The following is a 27,238-nucleotide window of genomic DNA, read 5'->3' on the forward strand; positions in this document are numbered from 1 at the left end:
GAATATATGCTGGGAAATTGTGTACATGTGAAAATGTGGGCAGCATTAAGATAAATGCAACAGTGTAAATGAGTTTGGATGGATGTAACAGTGGAATACTGAATGGTTTAGTTTATGTAAAATACGCAGGGATTTATGTTATGCAAAATGAACCATGGAAAAGGAAATGGGGAAGTGATTGATATTTTGAGGTTGTTCAAATGAATATTTTAAATTGTAAAACAGAAAATTTAATAAAGGTTATGTTTTTAAAAAGAGAACTTTCTGCGTTGAGCACTCTACAGAGAAGTCTCACAGCAGAGCTGCAGGGGTGAATGTGGGATAGAGGGGTGGAGAACGTCCGATGGCTTTGGGGTGTGTGGATCATGTCACCTGCATTTTTAAGCAATCGGTGGCAGTAGCACAGCGGGAGGGGTCTTCTCCTCGCAGCTGGACCTCGGCAGAGCTTTCTGTCAATTGCATAGGAAGAACCTAAGAACAGCCTGGTCGGATCAGGCAAAAGGATCCATCTAATCCCACTGCCCTCTCACAGGGGCCTACCTGATCCACATGGGAAGGCTGCAAGCCGAACTTGGGTGCAACAGCACTCTTGCCCATCTGTGACTCCCAGGTATTCAGAAGCACATTGCCTCTGACGGCAGAGTAGAGCAAAGTCACCATGTCTAGTAGGCACTGATAGCCTGTATCCTTCAAAAGTCTCTCTATGGGTATATAAAAGGTAAAGGGGCCCCCTGACCATCAGGTCCAGTCGTGTCCGACTCTGGGGTTGCGGCGCTCATCTCGCTCTATAGGCCGAGGGAGCCGGCGTTTGTCCGCAGACAGCTTCCGGATCATGTGGCCAGCATGACAAAGCTGCTTCAGGCAAACCAGAGCAGTGCACGGAAACGCCGTTCACCTTCCCGCCGGAGCGGTCCCTATTTATCTACTTGCACTTTGATGTGCTTACGAACTGCTAGGTGGGCAGGAGCTGGGACCGAGCAACGGGAGCTCACCCCATCACGGGGATTCGAACCACTGACCTTCTGATCAGCAAGCCCTAGGCTCAGTGGTTTAACCCACAGCGCCACCTGGGTCCCTCCATGGGTATATAGGGTGGTATATAAATTCAATAAATAAAACAATCCTCCTTACCTACTTTATAGGAAGTTAGTGAGGTCTGCATAGCCAGGCTTGGATGAAAAATTCAGTGGCCTCTTAACACACACCCCAAAACTCAGGAGTTTTAACAAGTTCCCAAACCCTCCTCTATGGTGGACCTTGATTTCAGTTTGAGGGTTGGGGTCTCCATCCCCATGGAGTGGGCTCATTCCCGCCTTGGATTCTGCCCCCCCCCCCGATTCTGCCCCTACAGCCATTTTAACCTCTCCCACCCTTTTTTTGTTGAAACTGAGGCGGTCATTTCTCCAAGTGCTCACATTGGCGCAAAACATTACACAACTTCTAATTCTTTCAGTTTGGGGAAGAGTTCGAAGTTTATCTAAGGTCAGCTTCTGGGAGCTCATCCATCTTTCCACCTTCCAAAGGGATTTCAGTTTTCAGAGTGACGTGATGAAGGAAGAGTACAGCTCACCCTAATGTTTAAACATTCTGTTTCCACCACTCTTCCCTGACCCCAGGAGCTACTCCCCATTTTGAAACTACAGGCCAGTTTATTCATTATATTGTTTATAATGTTAGCAAAAAAAGGGAAACAAATCCTTAAGGCAGCACACCGCCGCAGGAACATTAATGCAGTAAAATCAGAAGAGACGTTTAAACCACAGCAGCACCACAGTTGATCTGCCAAACACTTCTCTATAAGCTACCACCATGTGTAAGCTAACTTGTGATGCTAAAGAGGAGGCAGAGTGGATTGTACCAATTTAGACCACAGTTGAGGAACACTGCTTTTAAACACCCCCCTGTGTAAAACAAAAAGAAAACCCCAGCAAACAAACAACTGAGTCGCAGCCCAGCCCTTTGCTTGCTGCTCTGTTTTTCGTTTAGCACAGAGAACAGAAGATTCAAATATGTGACCCTCCACCTGCAGCCAGAATGATTCAACCCATGCTACCACCATAGCATTCCGCTTCATGCACAGATCATTCCCGACCCCGGAGGATTCCGAAGCTTCCCCGGAGACAAGCAAAGGAAATTGCAGCGTGTGCAATGGTGACGGGTTGTAGAGCAGCTGGCTCCATTTTCTTCATCCGCTGTTTACCTTGCCTCTTCGTTAGCAGTCAGGATTCCCCAGGGACAATTAGCTGCAGTAGGAGACGTAAGGTAAGAGCGTAAGAGTAGCCCTGCTCAAGCAAGGCCACAGGCAGCCCGGCAAACCTGTTCTCAAAGATGCCAACCAGATGCTGGCGAGGGGAAGCCCACAAGTGTGACCCGAGTGCAACCACAGTCTCCTCACTTAAGGCTACCCCTCTGACATGATGGCTGTAACATTAGAAGGTTCTACTTTCCAAACAGGGTCAGGATTGCCCCACTAATCTCTTTGGCAGGCAGATTCCCCCAGGAAGGTGCCACCAGTAAAAAGGCCCTGCACCTCACTGCCATGAGTCTTGGGACCAGCAGCACAGCCTCCCAGTGAGACTTTCAACAACCACAGTGGTGGCAGGGTGGGGAAATAAAGCCCAACTGAAGTTTGTTTTGCTCGGGGAAACCACTCTACCTTCACTCTACCTTCCTTTCTGCACTAGAAATTTAATTAACTTGTAGACCACTTAATATTTTGGCTTACATTCAATTAAACTGAGGTTTACAGAGCGAGACAAGTGAGATTTAATGGTTTTATATAACATCCTTTGTCAGAAGGTTGCAGGATGATTCACAACTTGGAGCCCATCTGCACTATACATTTACACTTTAAATCACCATAGCTTCTCCCAAATACTCCTGGGAATCTTAGTTTGTCAAGGGGGCTGAGCGTCATGGTGAGATCTCTAGATCCCTCACAGAGCTACAAATTGCAGAGTGGTTTAACAATTCATCTTCCCAGGAATTCCGAGAATTGTAGCTCCCAGGAATCTTTGGGACAAGCCAAGACTAGCTGAAGTGATACAATACTCCTTTAAATGTAGGGTACATATGACACAACAGCAACATAATGGAGAATGCAATGCACATACCGTATTTAACAACCATAAAACACAAAAATTAAATCAAGTGCAATTCACAATAACAAGCAATAAATAAAATTATACAATGCAAGACAAAGTAAGCTACAGTGTTAAATTATTCACAGTATCAACCCACCTATAAAATCTGCAAATTAACCCCTGCAAAATAACATAAGGTGTTATCTATTCTTCTCAGCTTCAGCAAGTATCTAAAAGATTCTTTTTAAATCACCAACAGCATTCCAAAAGCACAAGAACAGTGCACAATGTGTATATATTTCTCTGTATGCAAAACTAGCTCTTAATCGTGTTAAGTGGAGCCCTATGACCTTTGCTAGGACCCAGGTGGCGCTGTGGGTTAAACCACAGAGCCTAGGGCTTGCCGATCAGAAGGTTGGTGGTTCGAATCCTTGCAATGGAGTGAGTTCCTGTTGCTCGGTCCCTGCTCCTGCCAACCTAGCAGTTCAAAAGGATGTCAAGGTGCAAGTAGATAAACAGGTACCGCTACAGCAGGAAGGTAAACGGCATTTCCGTGTGCTGCTCTGGTTCGCCAGAAGCAGCTTTGTCATGCTGGCCACATGACCTGGAAGCTGGAAGCTCCCTCGGCCAATAATGCAAGATGAGCACCACAACCCCAGAGTCGGTCACGACTGAATCTAATGGTCAGGGGTCCCTTTACCTTCACCTTTACTATGACTATTGTTGGACTGCATCCCCAAAGGTTTTACATTTGTGGTGTGAATGTGCCCAGAGAAAGAGGAGGAGGAGGAGGAGGAGGAGGAGGAGGAGGAGGAGGAGGAGGAGGAGGAGAGGACAAACTGCCCATAAAACATTTTCTGGTTGGCTATGGACAAAGCTCCAAAATCATACAAACGATCCATAAAAATTATCATCAGCACTTGGCAGCCTCAAGTATGGAGCCTCTTTGCCAGGAGGGGAGGAGGGAAAGGCTACAAACAAATTACACTTCATGTTTTTCTGAGTCTCGAGTAATGTCACTATCAAGATGGGTTCATTACATAGAATTGTCATCCTCCAGATGCCTGGAAGGGGCTAGTAAGTGCTGTTTTGACACCTGGCCCAGATCAATGCCATTTTTTGCCTCCTCCCCCCTCTCTTTTAAGAAAACGTGATTTTGCATGGCAACGTCTCCAAGACAAACACTAAACAGAAAGATCCTTTCCCTCCATCTCCTCCCAGCCTTCCAGATTACACAGGTCTTTGGTTTGGCTGCGGCCTTACTTTGACAAACATAAGGAACAAACAGACGTCTTTGCGTGCAGTCTGAAAGCATGCAAATATTGGACAGCTAATTGCTCGACACAAAAGTCTTCCAGAGCAATAAATCTGCAGCTACATAGTCGGAAAAGCTAGCTTCTTAACGTTTGCCCAACTTAATTCTTAAAAAATAAAAATACGTAATAAAAAGATGACCTTGTCATTCTTTGAGGTACAACCACAACTCATAAATCAACAGGACCTGGACATCACTGAATTTCATAAGTAGATCATGGGGACTTTATTGGAACAAGCACTGGTATTGTTACCATGAAACAATAATTGTTACCATGTCCAAGAAGAAAACCACCCCTGACGTTTCCAGAAATAAATTTTGCTTGAGATCAGAAAAAGCTGTTGTGGTGTTGGTGGTAGGGGTTTAGACACAATGTGGGCAGAAGAAAATAGCAAGTCTTGTTTATTGCACTTGTTGTGCCAACATTTATTGTGCCAATGCATTCAAGACAGTTTGGATCTTGGAATAATGGCTTTCAATTTAAACCTGTACAAAACTGACACACTGCTGTCTCAGGTAGACCAATTGCCTCCTCCTCCACCCCCCCCCCCATATTGCAGAGACAGAGGTTGGCTGGATTGGCTGTTGAAATTTACTTCAGCCCTGGCAGCAGGATAGCATCCTTCATCACACCTGAAGGAAAGCGGGTGAGTTTAGTGGGTGCCAGACGGACCTCACAGCATGCAGAGATCTCTACTACAAAACTGGGAATGGCTAAAGATCGACAGTCAAGAGTGCTGTCACCACTCAGGCTTACTGCCTGCCTGTTCACCAAGAAAGAGGGCTTGCTGCTGCCTGCAAAGGTGGGTTTGGGGGCTGCTGGAGACATAGTACTTTGGATCCTTCCCCCTGTTCAGCTGCTTCCTGAATCAGGATAAACTGGGGCAAACCCCCCATGCTTCCTAACCCATCACCCTCCCCCTACCTGGCCCACACACTGCTGACACCCGCTTGCCCCTCCCACCCCCCATGTACAGTCTTCTCCGCAACCTCCCCCTCCTCCACAGCCTTGGGGAAGCCACCCTGGCTTGTGTGCCACCAGGAGACACCGCTCTGGCACTATGGCCTCCACCTCTTCCTCTGCCAGCACTTCTTCCAGAAGTGCCACGACAGGAGGAGGAAGAAAAGTGGTGACGCGCAGAGTCAAGGTAAGTTGGTGCATTTTTAGTTTCGTTTCTTATGTGAGCCAACTGACTCCCACTACAGGGCAGGATGAAAACACACCTGTCTTTTGCTCTGGCATAGCCAGAGCACGGGAGCCAAAACAGGATATCTGGAATTGGAATCAGAAGCTGGGGTGGCTTCTGTCAATCCTGGATTTCCCGTGCAAAACAGGACACTTGTAGGGTATTCCCAGGCCCGTAGTAGCCATAGAGGCTAGTGGCGCGGTGAAACACAGCGCCGGGTGCTGGAGGGTGCCAGGGAAGTGGTCCGGGTGCCAGGGAAGTGGTCCAGGGGCCACGGCTAGGCGGCGGCGAGCCGGGCATGCAGCAGGGTGGGCGAGGGGGCTCCTGAATTTGTGCAGAGTGCCCTTTCTCTCTCCCAGCCTTGCTGGCCTGGGTGCAGCAATTGGCTGCGTGGCGGCATTGCCCTTTGCGATGGGGTTTCTGGTGCGCCTCTCGGTGGGCCACTCGCCCTCCCACTCACCCTGCTCCTTGCCTCCCTCCCGCCCACTGTGGGTTCAAGTCCCGGTCTCGGCCTGGTGGGTCTGGTTGGGGGCATGAGGAGGATGAGAGGCCGGGTGCTGTGCGACACTGTCCCCCCCCCAGCAGAGGCCTCTGCGCCAGAGGAGGAGGCGGTGGCACCCCGGAGGACGACCAGGCAGCCCGCCCTCAGCACCCAGCCCACCCATGCCATGTCCCTCCTCTGCGTCTACGGTGAGTCCGGGGGGCGGCGGAGGGACCTTTGCGCCACAGTGCTCAATGCGGTTAAGACGGGCCTGGGTATTCCAGCATAGCTGGCGTGGGATACCATCTCAAAAGTCATCCCAGACTATGCTCCAGCACCAGAATTCCTGACTTAATTATGGGGGGAATCTCCACACGAAGGGTTTGGGGGTGAGGATGTATCAGAGGGGGAATATTATTGGAATGTTAAGGATTGTAGGAAATGATATGTTGAATAAGTATTATCCTTCCTTCGCTCATGCTAGTAATTGATCTAGCAGAGCAAATTCCCCTCAATATAGCTGGAAGCTAGTTTGCCGATTCGTTTGAATCTCTTAGTTAAGATTACTTCCTGGTGTCCCCTTTTGATCCCTCTTAAAAGAATAAAGACACGAGAGTCTTTCTGAGTAAAGTAGCAAAAGGTTTACTCACATTTCAGTTCACGGTTTGATCTCTGTAAGGCAGGCTTTGCTTAGTAGTTACACACGGAAACTGTGTGAGTTCATCTCATTGGGAGACTGAACTCATGTGCTGCTGGCTGAGAGCCAGCAGACAGGAAAATTACATTAAGACAACAAAATGGCTGTAGGAGAGCAGCATGGCAGCAAAAGATAGAACAAGCAGCAAGTGAAAGACAAACCAGACTGATCAAGATTGAGAAAATGGCTGCATGCCTCGGCTCTTTTAAGGAGTCTGGCAGGGCCACGCCCATCTCCCAGATCACATGCAGGGGGAGAAAGCTCCAGACCAGTGGAACAGGAAGTTACACTGACAGGATGTTCCCCTGCTTGTGCCCATTCTAGGGAAATAAAGAATATTGCATTTGACTGCACCCATGGATCACATCCCACAAATATCCCTTGTCCAAGCCCCCGCCCCTGAAACAGAGATTGGCCCCTGTGAGAAAAGGGTGTTGGACTAAATCGAGCAGGCTCTTCTCACGCTCATTTTTAGGGGAGTTATGAGGGCTGTCGAATATGTCTGCCACCATCCATACTGCGCTCTCCTACACATAAGTTTCACTTAGTTTGGTTTTCCCTTTGCAAAAACAGGCAAGTCCAATGACACTCATCCTCATCTTGACAAAACTAATTTTCCATGCCTTAAGTTCAGTTGATCATTTCTGGAACCTTTTTTTTAATTAAAGCCATGCTATCTTCCTGAAACATCTGCAAAGATACACGATCAGAAGGCAGGCCTTTCTACCACCATAGATGGACAAGAAAGAACTTCTGATATCCCAATAAGCTTCTCTGTTTGTGCATATATGGATTGAAGAAGTAATTTTTGCACAAAGCAGCTATATCTATTTGTGTAGCAAATTTAATTCTGTGTTCTTACACTATTTCACTGGTAAGAGTTGCAAATACATGCTGGGTGGTTTTCCAACTGAGGCTGTGAACAAGAAGCATCAATTATTGGAAGACCGAGAGAATCAGTTCTCCAGATCAGCGCAGGTTTCTAATTTGTTAGGTTTTTATGATTCTGGAAATGCAAACTCAAGGCCATGCATTAAATACACACTTTTCAATGCCATCACCAGTCAAATGTGCCTTTTGTACGCATCGTTTATGCAAACCACATGCTTTTGTGCACTGAAAATCTATTGCAAAATCTGGAGAAGCATGAATTCCATTTGGTAGTTGCATTCTTGATCCAAAACAACACTCAGAAGCATGGAGTTGGTCTTTAGCAAATAGCAGAGCAAGCAAATCCCTCCTCTCACCCTTCAAGTTTATGGCAATCAAAACCATGCATGTAGAGCTGTGGAAAGACACTGACATAAAAGCAGGTAAAAGGAGAAATAAAGAAAAGACTGGGAGAAGAACTGTAGAATTGTAGAGCTGGAAGGGACCACGTGGGTCATCCAGTCCAACCTCCTGCAACACAGGAATCTTTTGCCCAACGTGAGGCTTGAACCCATGACCTTGAGATTAAGAGTCTCATGTTCTACTGACCGAGCTGTCCGCCCAATCTGCCAAATGTCAGAAAGGAAGCACCAAGACAGATGTTGAACCAACCCTTCTGAAAAGTGTAGATAAGCCCAAATTCCAATGCGGGGCGATTCACAACAGCTACAGCAGTTTCTTATTTTGATGATGAATACCATCTTCTCTCGCTTGCTCACAAACATTTAAGTTCAGATGTCGTAAAACTAGATCTACAGAATAACACAGCTTTGCATATTTAAAAAGTGTTATGGCTGCACCTCTGTTTTCTGCACGTTCAGGGTGCAGAGGGAGTCCAACATCACTCTCCATTCTGCATCTGAAGAGACCTTGGCTACCCACTCCATGTCAGAACCCTTTATGGTGATGAGTGGTTCCTCCTAAGAACATAATTAGAGCCTTGCTGGATCAGGCCAAAGGCCCACCTCATCCAGCATCCTGTTCTCATGGTAGCCAACCAGATACAGTGGTGCCTTGCAAGACGAATTTAATTCGTTCCGCGAGTCAATTTGTTTTGCAAAAAATTCATCTTGCGAATCGCGGTTTCCCATAGGAATGCATTGAAATTTCTCTTTTTGCCCATAGGAACGCATAATAATAATAATAATAATAATAATAATAAATAATTTATTATTTATACCCCACCCACCTGGCCGGGTTCCCCCAGCCACTCTGGACAGCTTCCAACAAAATATTAAAATACAGAAATTCATCAAACATTGAAAGCTTCCCTAAACAGGGCTGCCTTGATATGCCTTCTAAAGGTCTGGTAATTGTTCTTTTTGACCTCTGGTGGGAGGGCATTCAACAGGATGGGTGCCACTACCGAGAAGGCCCTCTGCCTGGTTCCCTGTAACTTGGCTTCTCGTAGCGAGGGAACCGCCAGAAGGCCCTCGGCACTGGACCTCAGTGTCCGGGCAGAACGATGGGGGTGGAGATGCTCCTTCAGGTATACTGGACCAAGGCCATTTAGGGCTTTAAAGGTCAGCACCAACACTTTGAATTGTGCTCGGAAACGTACTGGGAGCCAATGTAGGTATTTCAAGACCGGTGTTATGTGGTCTCGGCGGCCGCTCCCCGTCACCAGTCTAGCTGCCGCATTCTGGGTTAGTTGTAGTTCCTGGGTCACCTTCAAAGGTAGTCCCACATAGAGTGCATTGCAGTAGTCCAAGCGAGAGATAACTAGAGCATGCACCACTCTGGTGAGACAGTCCGTGGGCAGGCAGGGTCTCAGCCTGCGTACCAGATGGAGCTGATAAACAGCTGCCCTGGACACAGAATTGACCTGCGCCTCCATGGACAGCTGTGAGTCCAAAATGACTCCCAGGCTGCGCACCTTCAGGGGCACAGTTACCCCATTCAGGACCAGGGAGTCCTCCACACCTGCCCGCCTCCTGTCCCCCACAAACAGTACTTCTGCATTAATTAAATTTCAATGCATTCCTATGGGAAACCGCAATTCGCAAGACGAATTTTACGTAAAACGAATTCATCTTGCGAGTCAGCATCAGATCGCAAGGCGCATTCGTCTTGCGAAAAATTCGTCTTGCAGGGCATTCGTCTTGTGAGGTACCACTGTACCTCTATGAAGCCTACAAGCAACAGTGCTTTCTCCATTTGTGATTCCCAGCAGCTGGTATTCCGAGCCCCACTGTCACTAACACCCCCATGGTCTGCATCTTCCATTCTGATCCTCTGCTCCATCGCGGCCCCCACTGCACCGCACAGGAAATGGCCTCGCTGTTGCCACCCTGCATCTGTTCTATTTTTTTTCCCCTGTTGCCCCATCCTAGTCCTCACTGGACTCACTTCAGCTCCTCTTTCTACAATTCCTATCATTTGAACCCTGAACATCAGAAACCATTGTAACTAGGACCTTTCCCTCAAACTTGCTGGGACCAATTCCTTCTTGTGTCCCTCCCTTCCTCTCAGGATAGATACCATTGTTGGACATTCTGCCTGGCCACTTGCAAGGTGATATCACCTGACCTCTGAGATTACAATGCTATTTTATTGAGCTGTGTAAATAGTTAGACAATTCATTGACAGAGTGGCATATAAATAATCAAAACGGATTACTTGGCACTCAGAGTTGTACATGCTTAAACAATGAAGCCGATGTTCAGATTCCTCCCATTTTTGCTCATTTTCCCAGTACTCCTTCCTACCCACATAATCTCTTATCTACAATTGCAATTCAGCACAGCCACCATACTGTACTCCTTTTGCTCCCGAGGGCTTGCCAAAAAAATAATAATAAATAAAAATTGAAAAACAGTGCTATGTTTTGTTTTCTTGTGCTGGTCTTTTTTGGCTGTACAAAACTTACATAGAAGAGAGAGGAGGAAAACACAATTGTAGGAAAGGAAAATGGGATGGACACACAGTGCCCCATTCCTAGGAATAGTCTGGCTTGCCAAACATCATTTGTAACCCTAGAAACATTTTAACTGCAGACAAGTATACTTGTTGTTACTCTTACTTGTAGCCAGTTATCTACGTCAATATGTATCTAAGACACCAACCATTATGTTACTGGAGAAAAGCATGGGAATAATATGAAGAAAGGACAGGAAGACACAACACAAGAGCCAGCACCAAAACATTTCACAACAAGCCTCTATTGCAGGGTTTCCCAAACATGGGTATCCAGCTGTTGTTGGACTACAACTCCCATCATCCCTAGCTAGCAGGACAGGGGTCAGGGATGATGGGAACTGTGGTCCAAAACCAGCTGGAGACCCAAGTTTGGGAAACCCTGCTCTAGCGCCATAGTACTAACAATCATGGCTTGATCTTAATCCTGCTCCTCTACTTCCAGCTTAGATATCACTGGTGCCTTCAAGAAGTAAGCCTTGGGTTAAGGTCTATGGCTGAGATCCTACTCCAGATTCCGTCTTATGGAGATACTGTTAGCCTCCACTAGGAGCCAGGACTGTTTCTACACGAGCTCTAACCATAGCTGCCAGAGGGTCCCTGCCTCTGCTGTTGCATAATGCATAGCTGCCAAGTACCCCGTTTCCCCCGGGAAACCCCTGTTTTTACTTACCTTTTCCCGGTGGTTCCCCATATCACTTCGTCTCCCGTTTTTCTCCGTTATTTTCTCCTGCCAGCAGCCTTTTTTTTTTTCTGATTTGCCCTTCTATGGGCACAAAAAATGGTCACTGCCGGCTTCAAAAGTCGCATCTACGCATGACCGGAAGTGCGTAGATGCAACTTCCGGTGTCGGCGGCAGCCATTTTGGTGTCCATAGATGGGCGGGGCGACACCGGAAGTTGCATCGCCGCACTTCCGGTCATGCGTAGAAGCTACTCTTGAAGCCAGCAGTGGCCATTTTTGGTGCCCATAGAAGGGCAAAGTGCCACCGGAAGTTACGTCGACGCAACTTCCGGTGTCACACGGCTGCCGGTCCTGGATTCTGCAGTCCGGGACTTGGAAGGCAAGGCTCTAACATGAATGCAACTGCCCTCTTTGAATAAACAAAACAACCTCCTCTCTGCTTTCTACAGAGAAATAAAAAACTTTGAGGCCTCAGATGGCCTTTTGGGAACAAACTTATTCTCCACACTCTTCATTGCTGAACCGTTGTTTTCAGTTTCATATTAACATAATTGTTGCTTTCTTCCTATATACATAAAAATGTAAGGCTGTCAGCATGCAGTAACAGATGCACTGTGGGAGTGGTCCAACAAAGCTCTTTGCGCAACAGCCAGGCTAGAGTTTCCTGGCATGGCTTCAGAGTAGGAATGGGATAGAAGCTGTGGAAGCCCCATCAAACATTCGGTTTCCAAAAATAGTTTGCAAACCAGAACAGTCCTGCAAGGGGGGGGCTTACCGGGAGCAGTCACCCCCCCCATCAAATCCAGCTCCTCTGACAGCTCGGACAACAGCGGAAGGACAGGAGAAAGGAAGCAGGAAGGGAGCGGAAGGGACCAGGGCTCAGGCAACTTACAAGAGCCCTTCCTGCAGCCTGGGATATCAGCAAGGGAGGAGGGGCTAGTAGAAAGTTCGAATGGGGAAACAGCAGAGGAGCATCCTTTCAAATTCACCCTGGAACTGAGGAGATCAAAGGCTCGCAAACGCAAGGGAAGGAGATTTGGGGTCGCCAAACTACTCTGCTGGGGGAGGAGCCGAAAAGCGCCATTGGGAGAATCCGATAGCAATGAGCTCTTGCTTTGTAAATAGCTTGCTTAATAAAAGCACTAAAGACAAGATGGTTTGGAGTGTCCTTGCTTGAGGGTTGCCAGCAACCTCCATGACAAGTCCCTTCTGGGTTTGCCATGTTCGGAAGCCAAAACGTTCGGGAACTAAGCTGTTCAACTTCCAAAGTATGGCTGTATACAGATGTCACTAAACTAACAACACACACACATATTAATAAAGAGGAAAAGAACACTCAGTGGCTGTTCTCCTCTCCCTTCCCAATCAAATAACGTGTGTGTGTGTGTGTGTGTCCAACCTATCACGTTTTTGGGACACTTATCCCTGGGAATGAATACATTGTTCTGCTTTCACACAGCATTCCCACTGGAAGTTGCAAATTGCAGATACTCAAGCTAATATGATTCTAGCCTGACAAGGTCAGCAGGGAAACTTAATAGATAACAGAATTCCTCAAGTGATTTGTGATGCTGCGGAAAGAACATGAGATGTGCTAGGAGGGACCACAGCAGCTTTTCATTCTCAATCAGGCAACTGAGGCAAGAACTGCTGGGTCAAAGCATGTGCCAAGAGCAAAACAGATGCTACGGCGGCCATTCCCACCATTACTTTCGGCACATTTTCTTCCGTATAGTAGTTGAACATCGTCATCAAGCTATCCTGGCAGTGTAAGGAACCGTAGAAGATCAATTGGCTCTTTGTGGCTATTTTAAGCACATGTTCAAAGATGGCAAAGAGTGTCTTCTGCCTTATGTAATGATGAACTTGGTGTCAGGGAAAGAGCTGGCATTTGTTGAACTCCTGCCAAAGCTTTATTTTCCCTTCCCACTAAAGAGCTCCCTTGCTTAGTGGGGGGGGGGGGACAGCTAGAGAGAAAGCCTGTAATGGGATCTTCATGGGAGAATGACTAAACCTCCAGAAAACATTCCCCTGGATGCTCATTGTTTATATCAAGAGTGGGTAAACTGCAGTCCTCTGTTTGTTGCTGAACTCCAGTTCCTATCATACCTGAGCATTGCCCATGTTGGCTGGGGTTGGTGGGAGCTGGATTCTCACAACATTCTGAGGACAACATGTTCTCCATCCTTAATACATGAAAAAAACCCCACAAATTTAGACATCCCCCCCCCATTGGGGCTTTCTCCCTAGGAAGTGTGCCTAATATGAACATTGCATGTTTGCAAATTAGAATCATAGAGTTGGAAGAGACCACAAAGGCCATCCAGTCCAACCCCCTGCCAAGCAGGAAACACCATCAAAGCATTCCTGACATGTGGCCGGCAAGCCTCCACTTAAAGACCTCCAAAGAAGGAGACTCCACCACACTCCTTGGCAGCAAATTCCACTGCCGAACAGCTCTTAACTGTCAGGAAGTTCTTCCTAATGTCTAGGTGGAATCTTCTTTCTTGTAGTTTGAATCCATTGCTCCGTGTCCGCTTCTCTGGAGCAGCAGAAAACAACCTTTCTCCCTCCTCTATATGACATCTTTTTATATATTTGAACATGGCTATCATATCACCCCTTAACCTTCTCTTCTCCAGGCTAAACATACCCAGCTCCCTAAGCCGTTCCTCATAAGGCATCGTTCCCAGGCCTTTGACCATTTTGGTTGCCCTCCTCTGGACACGTTCCAGCTTGTCAGTATCCTTCTTAGCATTAGCAAAAAGAGAGGAAAAAAATGAAAAGAGATCGCTGCCCCAAGGAGCCTACAGTCTCAGTTTCCACAATGAGCGAGACAAAGGAAAGGGGTGAAAAAAACGGTGAGAGCAAAGGTTTGTTGAAGGAGCTAAGTTGCAGTGTTACTCAAACTTGGGTCTCCAGCTGTTGTTTTAACACTCGATTGGGAGCCGCCCAGAGTGGCTGGGGAAACTCAGCCAGATGGGCAGGGTATAAACAATAAATTATTATTATTAGTATTATTATTTATTTATTATTATTATTATTATTATTATTATTATTATTATTACAACTCCCATCATCCCTAGCTAGCAGGGCCAGTGGTCAAGGTTGATGGGAGCTGCAGTCCAACAACAGCGGAAGGAGACCCTCAGGATTCAAAACCCATAGAACACAGCAACCAGGGACTGTATTTCTGCAATGACAATCTTCCTCCAATGCGACTCACTCACATTTTCTATCAGGGACTTCCCTGCTCATGCTCCTAGCATAAACACTACTCCCATAACCAATGTGACATGTGTTACAAGGCCAAGGGTTTGGACAGCGAACAAGATCGCCGTGGCATAATTATCGGCGCTCACTTCATCCTATTGAAATGTCAGTAAAAGAATATTATGATTGCCCGAATTTGGAATTTACCCTGGCCCCTCTCCAAACTGAGCAATTCACTTAGCTTGCTTATTCTGGTGCAGCCTATCCGAAAAAGGGAATATATGTATGTATACCAAGACTCTCATTATTTTCACATTCTAGACTAGAGTGGTAAGTAACTCTTAAAATAGAACCACACATTTTAAAAAGAAGAAAAAGAATGCAAGGCTTCCACTTGTCCTCTGGGAAGACTCTTCAGCCTGTCAAAGATACCCTGAATAACCAGTGCTGCCCACAGGGTGATTCCTGCATTGGAGGGGGTTGGACTAGATGGCCTTTAGGGTTCCCTCTATCTCCACCATTCTATGATTCTTAGTTGCTCACATTAACAGTGGACTTAATCTTAGATTCTCTCTTCACCCGCTCTTTAGAAGGGAGGTGTATACTGTACAGCTTTACTGTCACTTAATTCAAAATCTTATTAAGCCAGCAATGAAGGAGTGGGTGGGTGGGGGCTCCTGCGCATCTTGCTGTGTGGGACAACACTAGACATCAGCCCCGAAGTCTGCTCCCATGGTGCCGACAACAACCTCTCAGCCTTTGAGACGCCCCTGTAGCACCACAGTTCAATCTATCTCTACTAGGTGTGTGAAGAGGCAGAAAAGGAACCATTTGTTGTTGTTTAGTTGTTTAGTTGTGTCCAACTCTTTGTGACCCCATGGACCAGAGCACGCCAGGCACTCCTGTCTTCCACTGCCTCCTGCAGTTTGGTCAAACTCATGTTGGTAGCTTCGAGAACACTGTCCAACCATCTCGTCCTCTGTCGTCCCCTTCTCCTAGTGCCCTCCATCTTTCCCAACATCAGGGTCTTTTCCAGGGAGTCTTCTCTTCTCATGAGGTGGCCAAAGTACTGGAGCAGGCATCCCCAAACTGCAGCCCTCCAGATGTTTTGGCCTACCACTCCCATGATCCCTAGCTAACAGGACCAGTGGTCAGGGATGGTGGGAATTGTAGTCCAAAACATCTGGTGGGCCGAAGTTTGGGGGTGCCTGTATTGGAGCCTCAGCTTTAGGATCTGTCCTTCCAGTGAGCACTCAGGGCTGATTTCCTTCAGAATGGATAGGTTTGATCTTCTTGCAGTCCATAATAGTCATAGGCCTGGGTAAAAATGGCATGTCATCCCCTTCTCCTTGTGCCCTCAATCTTTCCCAACATCAGGGTCTTTTCCCAGAGAGTCTTCTCATCTCATGAGGTGGCCAAAGTATTGGAGGAACCATAGAATTGTAGAGTTGGGAGGGACCCCCAGGGCCATCTAGTCCAACCCCCTGCAATGCATGAATCCCAGCTAAAGCATCCATGAGATGCAGGAAAATGGCGACATCTTAGGATATGCAATGCCTGCACCTATCAGATTACGGAACACAGGAAGAGTGAAGTGGGGGCATGAAATGCCGGGGGAAGTCAAATAAGAGGAATTGTGGAAAGAGGAGCTGACGTGAGTCCAGAGAAAAGGAGAAGGAGGGGCATCAGAAGAAAGAAGAACAGATGCAGAGTAGCATCTCCTGTGAGGCGCATGGGGGGCCTGTGATGGAACAGGGGTTCAGAATGGAAGAGGCACACTGGGTGCCTCTTGAGGAAGTGCAACTCTGAATACCAGTTGCTTAGTGAGGAGACTGGTGTTCCACTCAGGTCCTGCGTGTGAGGTTGGCCATTGGCCTGCTCCAGCAGAGCTCTCCTTATGTTCATAAATGAATAGATAGAATCAGAGTTGGAAGAGACCACAAGGGCCATCCAGTCCAACCCCCTGCCAAGCAGGAAACACCATCAAAGCATTTTTGACATATGGCTGTCAAGCCTCTGCTTAAAGACCTCCAAAGAAGGAGACTCCACCACACTCCTTGGCAGCAAATTCCACTGCCGAACAGCTCTGGATGATGCAACTTTGGGTAGATGATGGAACTTTGGGTAGATGATGGCAGAAGGCCTTTTTGGTAGCGGCACCTCCCCTGTGGAACGCCCTCCGGGCAGATGTCAAACAGATAAACAGCTTTGTGGTTTTAAAAAGACACCTGAAGGTAGATCTGTTCAGGGAAGTTTTTAGTGTGTGATGTTTGTTTTTACTACAGTGGTACCTCTGGTTACGGATTTAATTTGTTTTGGGGTGCCTTGAGCACCTCCAAAAATTCGTAACTGGGGGTGCTGCTTCTGCACAGCGTGCAGAGTGTTTCTGCGCATGCGTGAGCAGCGAAACCTGGAAGTATACACTTCCGGGTTTGCCACGGCTGTAATCTGAAGATTCTGTAACCTGGAGGTTACGCAACACAAGGTACCACTGTATTACACCGGTACCTAGGGTTACAAACACTTCGGGTTACAAACTCCGCTAACCCAGAAGTAGTACCTCAGGTTGAGAACTTTGCCCCCCAGGATGAGAACGGAAATTGTGTGCCGGCGGCACAGTGGCAACAGGAGGCTCATTAGCGAAAGTGTGCCTCAGGTTAAGAACAGTTTCAGGTTAAGAATGGACCTCCGGAATGAATCAAGTTCGTAACCCGAGTTATTACTGTATTTGTTTGGAGGGCAGAGTGGCTGTGGCAACCCAGTCATATGGGTGCGATATACATTATTTTATTTTATTTATTTATTATTATACAGTAGTCCAAAGTTGAGAGTTAGATTCATTTCATCTTTTGTTTCTCCATTAATTAGAGTTGCTAGTTTGCCTTTACTTGTTTCCAAAGAAATAGTAAGTGTCTCATCAAAACTGAGTAACTATTTCCAGGTTCCTGAGAAGATTTTTCTTGAATATTAGAAGAACCCTTAGCGCTGGTAAAAAACAGCTTGACAACAGGGAGAATGACCTACAGGAGTGGCGGATGGTCTTTCATGCTGGGGAGGCATCTGTTGGAGATAACCTAGCTCTAGGCTGCTTTCATGAGGCAGGGGGGCTGGAATCGAAGGGAGCTTTGATCTGTAACAAGGGGCTGGGGAGCACATGCATTGCCCTAGATTCATAGGAAGACGCCAAGTCACAGAACCAAAACAAAACCAGAAAAATTTCAGGAACAGACTGGAAAGAGAAGTTTCTGAATTGGAACTCATTACCAAGCTTAAAACCATGGAGCCACCTGGGATGAATAAAGACATTGGATTCTTATCTCATTATGCATGATCAAGCTTTCTTTAGCGCCTCAGCCCTTGCTTTTTTCCCCCCAGGACCAATTGCAGTCATCAGCAGTCGTTAACAGCCATCTACAGGTTTACCACTCCCATCAGCCCATCACCCATTCCCATCACCCCCACCCTCTGAATATACATAAGGGTTTGGTGGATTCTGTTTCAGTGTATCTGACGAAGTGTGCATGCACACGAAAGCTCATACCAAAATAAAAACTTAGTTGGTCTTTAAGGTGCTACTGAAGGAATTTTTTATTTTGCTTCGACTCAGACCAACACGGCTACCTACCTGTAACTAAAACCAAGGCCTGTGTACCTTGGTACTGCCTACAGTGGCTGGAAGAACTTCTGTGGGGTTTAGACAGGAGTGTTTTACAACCCTGCACAGAAATGACAGGGGTCACACCCAATACCTTTTACATGCATAGACATATCCTCTACCACACTGAGACCCTCAGTCTCTGGTACAACCAGTTAAAACGATCTTGGGTTAGCAGTTTTAGGAAGAATTGTGACTGATGACTGCTAGCAACTGAGCTGGCTGGATCAATACTGAGCTGGCTGGATCAATAGCCTGACTCAGCAGAAAGCTGCTTCACATGTTTTGTGTTTATATCCTTTTCCACACTGGAGCAGTCTTATTGCGCATACACAGAGAGAAAAACCTCCACTTACATCACCCTCTGCAAAATTTCTACTCGCTCTTCTCAGCGAAGATTGTTCCTCCCCAAGAAAGTGAGATTGATAGGTCTGAACTACTACTTCACATAAGAAATGCTAGCATCAATCATTTGTCAAGTGGCGCTGTGGTTAAACCACTGAGCCTAGGGCTTGCTGATCAGAAGGTCGGCAGTTCGAATCCCTGTGACGGGGTGAGCTCCCGTTGCTTGGTCCCAGCTTCTGCCAACCTAGCAGTTCGAAAGCACGTCAAAATGCAAGTAGATAAATAGGAACCGCTACAGCGGGAAGGTAAACGGCGTTTCCATGTGCTGCTCTGGTTCGCCAGAAGTGGCTTTGTCATGCTGGCCACATGACTTGGAAGCTATACGCCAGCTCCCTCGGCCAATAATGCGAGATGAGCGCGCAACCCCAGAGTCGGTCACGACTGGACCTAATGGTCAGGGGTCCCTTTACCTTTACCTTTAGCCTGTCACCACAAACACCACCTTTGTAGACAGGAGGCCAAAAACAGGACCGAACTCATTAAGTGACAGAACTGCTATTGCTTACATATTGCTCAATAGGTTTCTCATCCTTCAGTGCATGTTTGCTTCCATCCAAGTTAGAACGCATGAACGGTAGAGAACAGTTCAGCAACTGTTAATCTCTACCATCTTTAAAAAGTGAAACATGGACATGCTCCAACTTTTCAGTACAGATGTGGTACCCACCGACCCGCTTTGTCTCAGTAACTGGTTTTAACAAGAATGATCTTCTGTAGGCTGTCAATGAGTTTTCCTCCAATACCTAAGCAAAATATTGCAGATATAATCGCTGCACGTACTGTATATCATTGGAGTATCCTAGGAAAAGGATGGATGCCACCCTCCTAATAATTTAAATGGACCAGAGCTGGTGGCAATCTTATACCAGGGATGTCCAACAGGTAGATCATGATCTACTGGTAGATCCATAGCTGCCAAGTTATCCCTTTTTTAAAGGGATTTTCCCTTATGCTTAATAGGCTTCCTTGTGAGAAAAGGGAAAACTTGGCAGCTATGTAGATCACAGGGGGGTCCATGGTAGATTGCGGTAGATCTTGCCCCCTCCCATATTTTTTTTTTAAAAAAAGCTTGACAACTTTGGTAGATCACTGCTGGGTTTTTTTTTATAGTGGGAGTAGATCTCAGTCTCTTGAAAGTTGGACATGCCATCTAGTCAATCTCCTTGCCCAGTCCTGGAAACCCAGAGCTGGAACATCCAAATGCTCTGGCCACCAAGACGTCTAGCGCAATGGTCAACTAAAATCTTCCCTCCTGTAACTAAAGGACATTCGATCTCACAGATTCATCATCCAGGGTGATTAATCAATCATTATCAAGCACTTGCGAGTCATTCAGTCCATCTTCCCTCTTGGACTACTTCCCCAACACAATGAGGGCACATGCCATCACAAAGCTGAGGGAGATGGTGGGAGAGTGGACTGTTCTTAAGGAATGTGTGATCACAACAGGATCCATTGGTGCATAGTTAGGGCCCACTGGGAGAAAGATCACTGTATCAAAGTGACCATAGCCCAGCTCTGTATACTTTTCTTTCATCGCTCCTTCTCAGTCCTTGCTTCTTTCCCTTGCTTGGAACCCTCTCTAAACATGTTTCCCACCACAAGTTTGTCCTCTAGCCAGATGAGCATCTCTCCTCTTGCAGGGATGCACTAGCCAGCCTCTTCTGATCTGTCCAGCTCACCTTCATAGCCGACTGCCAGGCTGACAGCTTGAGAAGGGAGTTGCCCCACCAGTCCCTGCTGACAACAACTTTGAATATATTTCTTCCAGTGTTTGAAAGTGGAATTTTACACCTACTTGGTGTTCCGGGAAAGGTATGACTCAGCTTTTGGACCAGGACAGTCTTTTCTAAGGATAAAACTATTTGGGCTCTGATGTAAACTATTCTTTCCCTTGGTTTAGCTAAAGCAGGACATAACCTGATTTCCTTAGCAGAAGGAGATACAGATGCAGCCCCATAAAATAAGCTTTTATATATTCTCTGCAGCGTTCCCAGAATAGTAGTTCGGTAACACGTGGCATACCTCTTGTGTGTGTGATGTTGCCTAGAGTCATGATGTTGAAGACGACCTGTTTAAATCACAGGGTAAAAATGTTCCCAAGTTATAGTCCAACCTTTTGCCATTAACACACACAAAGTTATCTTACGTTGTTGCCGTCTATTCTGTATGCTGTATTTCCAGTTTTGAGCGGAATCAGGAATCAAATAGCTAAGGCGAATGTGGAAGAGACTGGTATTAAAAGAAAAAGAGCAAGCAGTGATTTCTCTAGGCCTGCCAGCTGCAAAGTGGGGTGGAGGAAGAATAAGCATGGAGATAGGGGTATACAGTCCACGCTATACGTGAAGGAAGCACATTCCTTCCTCCAAAAATTCTGGGTGCTCAACTTTACCCCTCACAAAGTTCCAATTCCCAGCAACCCTTAACGAACTACAGTTCCCAGAGGCAAGGATGAGTCAGGTTGGTGAAGAGTCATGGGTGTCTCCCCCTCCTGCTGAGACAAGCTCCCTTCCTCCCTCGTCTCCCAGAACCAAAAGAGGTATGAAACAGGAAGAGCAAAGACAGTCTGTAAGCAGGCACAGTCTCTGATTGTTTGCAATGAGCCCTGCAGAGAAGGAGACATATACAGCAGTGGGGAGGCAGGGACTTTCAGTCTCAGCAACTGATTTCATTGAGTAGGACCTACAGGAAGAGGCACCAACTCTAGGGGGCAAAAAGGGCTTCAGCTCCCTCAATATTTGAGGGTAGGGGGCTGAGCCTCCCAATATGGAGGGGGCCACCATCCCCTACAACCCGCCACTGCCAGGCACTCTTGCACGCTGGGCGGGGGTGAGATGCACGGAGGGATGTGTGACGTCATGCTTGTGACATCATGTAATACCACACCCCCTCAATGTGGGGGTCAAGTCGGTGCCCATGCCTACAGGGTGGAAGCTGCTGTGCTCATTAGGCCTGAAACTCTGCCAAGTCTGTGAAGATCATGTTTTGCTTAACTCCAGCTTTGAACTGTGCGATTTACTGACCGGCTTGCTCTGTGACGGGTTGCCTTCAAAGGCAGTTCGGAAACTGTAGACTGAGAACAGGAACCAGGTGTTCAGACCAGAGAATCCCTATTCTGGCCCAGCTGCATTGGATGATTCTATCCTATCACGGTTGGGACCAAGAGCCCCATCACCAACCTGCCCATGCCCTTAGGTCAACATCAGACACCCTCCTCTGTGTACCCTCTGTGATGGAAGTTTTAAGAGTGGTGATAAAGGAGTAGGCCTTATCAGTGGTGGCTCCCCACCTGTGGAATGCTCTCCCCGGCAAGGCCTGCCTGGTGCAGACTTTTCAGTGCTAGGTCCAGATGCTCCTCTCTTCCCAGGCATATGATGGGATGGTTGCTTTTATGCCTTTGTTTCATTGATTATCCCTGATGATTTGTGTTTTGAATTGGTGTGCTTAAGATATTAGGACAATGTTCATACTGTTCTGCATTATGGTCTTGCTTTAATTTCCATATATTCTAATCTATTGTAAGATAATCTGAATAGTTGCTTTTTAAAAAGACATTTAAACTAATCTAACCTAAATAATGGGACGCTGTGGGATGCGGGTGGCGCTGTGGGTTAAGCCACTGAGCCTAGGGCTTGCTGATTGAAAGGTTGGCGGTTCGAATTGGGTGAGCTCCCATTCTCGGTCCCAGCTGCTGCCAACCTCACAGTTCGAAAGCACTCTAGTGCAAGTAGATAAATAGGTACCACTTGGGCGGGAAGGTAAACTGTATTTCCATGCACTGCTCTGGTTTCGCCAGAAGCGGCTTCGTCATGCTGGCTACATGCTGGAAAAACTGTCTGCGGAAGCGGACAAATGCCGGCTCCCTCGGCCTTTAAAGCGAGATAAGCACTGCAACCCCAGAGTCGTTTGCGACTGGACATACCGGTAATTGTCAGGGGTCCCTTTACCTTTAAGCTAAATAATAAATGAGACAAGTAATTTGTTTACCAGGCCATTGAAGCCATTACCAAAAATATCAACACAAATCTTCTAAACACATTTTGACTGCCAGCCCGGGATAGCTCAGTCAGTACAGCCCGAGGCTCTTAATCCCAGGGTTGTGGGTTCAAGCCTCACTTTGGACAAAAGATTCCTGCATTGCATGGATGACCTGCATAGTCCCTTCCAACTCTAAATTATTCTATGACTTGTCTTTAAATCTAAGACGTTTAAGAGGCATGCCCCCTCTCCCTGTATTCAAGTCCATTTGCTCTCTACAAATACAACATTTTCTCACAGCAACACCAATAAGAAAGCATTGTGGGAGCCACTCTTTGCTCTTGTGTCTTTTGGAGAGAGAGAGAGAGAGAGAGAGAGAGAGAGAGAGAGAGAGAGGTTTTCTGCCCTTTATTTGTCATTCTGCCCGGACACTGAAGTCCAGCACCGAGGGCCTTCTGGTGGTTCCCTCGTTGCGAGAAGCCAAGTTGCAAGGAACTAGGCAGAGGGCCTTCTCGGTGGTGGCGCCTGCCCTGTGGAACGCCCTCCCACCAGATGTCAAAGAGGAAAACAACTACCAGACTTTTAGAAGACATCTGAAGGCAGCCCTGTTCAGGGAGGCTTTTAATGTTTAATAGATTGCTGTGTTTTATTTTTCTGTTGGAAGCCGCCCAGAGTGGCTGGGGAAACCCAGCCAGATGGGTGGGGTAATATATTATTATTATTATTATTATTATTATTATTAGATCTTCATGTCATCCTATTGAAGGTGTCCCAGCAGTCAGGGGTGGTGTGGTGTGGGGGGAAGAAATGTAGCAAGCCAAAGATCAAAAACAGGAGCAGCAAACAACAAATACTTTCCATTCTAACACACAATAGATACTGTGCCACCCCTATCAGCCTTGCACGTTTGCAGATATGAAAGGAAACATCTAGGCAAAGGCACCTTTCAAGGTTAAGGCCTGGTGTCCTTGTCTGTAAAGCACAAGATTAAAAGAAAAAAGAAAATCGCCAGATACACACAAACCCTTCAAGCAACCCCAGCTGATGCTGCCATTGGGATGCATTGTATCACTGGAAACAAGGGTGGGAAGTTATAGCATTCCAACCCCTTCTTGCCTTTGGCAAGTCGTGTGCAGAGACACACCTCCTCATCCAAATACAGCTCACCCACCCAATGCAACTTATATAGAACATGCATAGAGGGATTTGAAAGCCCCTCCACACATTCGCCGTCAGCAAATGTGTTTGCGTGGGAGGTGTCTGTTCACAGCCCTCTGTTCTCAACATGCACACACCTTACTGTACAATAAACACCTTGCTCTAAAGATAAACAACTTTGCAGCACATCCGTCCTTAAAATTATAATAAGGCCACCGAAGAACAGATTCTCATCTCATCTTATCACATCATTGCAATAAACAGCAGCCATACACTTCTTCAAAGGCCTTTATATCCTCATTGGATATAAAATGCAAAAGGATGGAGATATAACAAGAGAATCGTGGTTAATTTTCCAACTAGAAGTTTTGAGAAAGGGCTCCAGTGCCATCCCAAAACTTTTAGGAAGCAGTGTACTTTATCAACCAAAAACTCAACGGGTAGCCTCGCAAAGCATTTCAGAACACTATTGTGACAGGTCGAATTTGTATAAAACCCATTTAAGCAGTCACAATTCCCTTCCCATATACTTTTTTAAAAAGTACAGTTAAGGCACAAATGACCCTCAAGAACCAAAATCATGCCTTGCACAAATAGTTGCCAAAAAGTATTCTGTAAAGCTCAAAATAAGGAAAATTTCCCCTAAAATTAATAATATGCCCACTACTAAGGCAGCAATGCATACATCACTTAGAGAATCCTTTCTCCAAGGAAACAAATACTAATAATAAAACCCCACAAGTTTTTAAAACTCTTTAGCAGTCTCAGCCAGTTTTAAACTTATTACAGCTCCAGCTTTGAAATAAATCCCACTTTAAAATAACAAGGCAACCAACTTTTCCGGTCTGCATTAAGGAACATATTCAAAGTTCTCAATGAAGCTGGAACATCAGCTGAACCCCCTTATCCTTTTTTTTAAAAGGAGGGGGGGGGAATCTAAGGACCAGAAACTCCTGTTGTTGTCTTAAACCCAGGAATTCATCTTGTGGTTACAGCACTGAGGTTGCAGCGTAGTCGAGGTTAAACCCCATGTGATTCTGAAGGGCAGACCACGTCCATGCATGCGTTGTACTTGTGAGTAGGGTAAACGGAGGAGGGGTTCCTACGGGGGAAGCATGCAGAAGAAAGCATTGGGGAAGAAAGAAAGAAAGAAAAAGAAAGAAAGAAAGAAAGAAACAGGCCTACCTTAAAACTTTCCAGCTTTTCAGTGGGTCCAGATCAGAGATGATTGAAACCATTGTATTTTTTAAAAAACAAAAAAGGCAGGAAACTGTAAAAAGCAAACGATCTGCAGAGTTGCACAGCCACTAAGAAGCAGGCTGCTGTCTCGGCTTTACTGGGTGGGAATGACAACAGACAATCCGAAACGAAGAAGTAAAAAACACACACGGAGAGGGAGAGGGAGAGAGCTCTTCCTCCTCTTCCAGCTGATAAGAACTTGCGCGTCTCTCTTTCTCTCCCCCCGCAAAAAAGCCCCTATCTTGTTGTGTTTAAAAGGCTGCTTGCCAAAGCACTGAGCTGCATTTCTCCACTATCACTCTCCCCCCCCCCCAGTTCACTCCCTCCTTTTAAAACAAAACAAGGAGAAAGACCCTGTAATCTACTGCTGCAACTGATCAAATTGTGACCTTTTTGCTGTCCACTGTAATTCAGAGAGCGCAAGCTGGCAGCTAAATCTCTCTTTATTAACACCGTCCGCCTCTGCTTTCTTAAGGAACAAGCACAGATCAAAAATCTGAAGGCTCTGCAGACACTGCTAGCAATCATTCACAGATTATTGCAAGCTGGAGCCGTTCTCAGCTGTTGGCTATTTTGCAACGCTCTCCTCAGCTTTCCTTAGACTTAGCCCAGAGGTTAGGATTCCCGCCCCCCCTCCTTTCCCCATAGTTAAGATTTTATGACACTCTAAAAGCAAACACACATTTTCTTTTTCCTTTCCCAAAACTCCCCAACCCCTTCTTCTCTCCCCCCCACCCCCCACAAAGCTTTCCTGCAGTGACCAAACCAAAAACTCACTCTGGCTCTCTCTCTTCTTCTTTTGCAATGTGTAACAGATTTGTTAATTTCAGAGCCACAATTCAAAACAGCCTTAGTTCTGGCTGCATATTCCTGTTATTGTTGAAATGAGAGAGAGAGAGGAAAAAAACAAAACAAGTAAAAGGGGGGGGGAGGTTTTGACATATCTGAATATTCCCTTTGCGTTCAGAATCTTAGGAAGTGAAAGATGTCTAATTTCTCTACGAAGGGTAAACAGACCCATTTTTAAATGTTTCTTCAAAGTCATTTTAAGACAGGGTTTGTGATCTCCGCCATTCACAAGTACAAGCTTTTGTGCTTAGATCTTGCTTGTGGGTTTCCCACATGCATGCATCTGGTTGGGCACTGTGAGAACAGGATACTGGACTTGAAGCGTCATTGGCCTGATCCAGCAGACACACCTTACATTCTTGTGCATTTGGCTTTTTTCCTACCACCTGAGTGCAGTGCGGCATAATAATAATAATAATAATAATAATAATAATAATAATAATAATATATTTATACCCTGCCCATCTGGATGTGTTTCCCCAGCCACACTGGGCAGCTCCCAACAGAACATTAAAACACAACAAATGATCAAACATTAAAAACTTCCCTAAAATGGGGGTGCTTTCAAATGTCTTCTAAAAGTCAGATAGTTGTTTATTCCCTTGACAACTGATGGGAGGGCGTTCTACAGGGCGGGTGCCACCACCAAGAAGGCCCTCTGCCTGGTCCCCTGTAACCTCACTTATCGCAGGGAGGGAACCACCAGAAGGCCCTCAGAGCTGTACCTCCGTGTCTGGGCTGAATGATGGGGGTAGAGACGCTCCTTCAAGAGCCATTTTGGGCTTTAAAGGTCAGTGCCTTTGTTTTAACTCATCCATTTGGCACCCTGTTTGTAAGAAGGGGACGATAGAGGATGAGATGGTTGGACAGTGTTCTCGAAGCTACGAACATGAGTTTCACCAAACTGCGGGAGGCAGTGGAAGACAGGAGTGCCTGGTGTGCTATGGTCCATGGGGTCATGAAGAGTCGGACACGACTAAACAACAACAATTGTAAGTTAGGATGCAATTCAAACCCCAGTTGCGCCTGACTGGTGTGTGTGTGGACTGGGCGGCAGGATCCTTCCCCCCAGCCCTGTTGGCCTCTGCCAATCTCCGCCTGCAGAGCGATGTCAGTGCCACACACAAAGTGGCAAAAACAGTGTGTATGTATGCACATGCATGCATGCCTGCTTCTATAGAGATATGCAACCATTTCACAAAGAAAAGTGGACCAAGCATAGGACACTCAGTTCAATTTTCATTGGTTCCGAAATAAATCCAGACAGGAATCAATGGGAGTCCCATTCCAGACTCCCTAGTCATTCTTCATTTATGCCATTTAGAGGTGAGGTTGTAGCAGCAGGTGGCTTTATTTGTGCCCATCTCTAGGAGACTGCCATTTTATTTACCCTCAGTCCCCTGGTTATTGCATCATTCAAGTTCCCTGCATATAAACAAAATGGCAGC

At 46.4% G+C, this 27,238-nt stretch overlaps 1 protein-coding gene across 1 annotated transcript in view; it reads right to left on the reverse strand.

Annotated features, from left to right (window-relative positions):
* CELF2 (CUGBP Elav-like family member 2) overlaps positions 1-25,562 on the reverse strand; it is a 494,364-nt gene extending 468,802 nt beyond the window's left edge. Inside the window, exon 1 of the mRNA XM_060279201.1 lies at positions 24,888-25,562. Coding sequence (XP_060135184.1) covers positions 24,888-24,940 — 53 coding nt within the window. The 5' untranslated portion in view covers positions 24,941-25,562. The remainder of the gene's footprint in view (positions 1-24,887) is intronic.
* Positions 25,563-27,238: the final 1,676 nt, after the last annotated feature.

Source organism: Zootoca vivipara, chromosome 10 (assembly GCF_963506605.1).
Source record: "Zootoca vivipara chromosome 10, rZooViv1.1, whole genome shotgun sequence".
NCBI classification, from domain to species: Eukaryota; Metazoa; Chordata; class Lepidosauria; order Squamata; family Lacertidae; genus Zootoca; species Zootoca vivipara.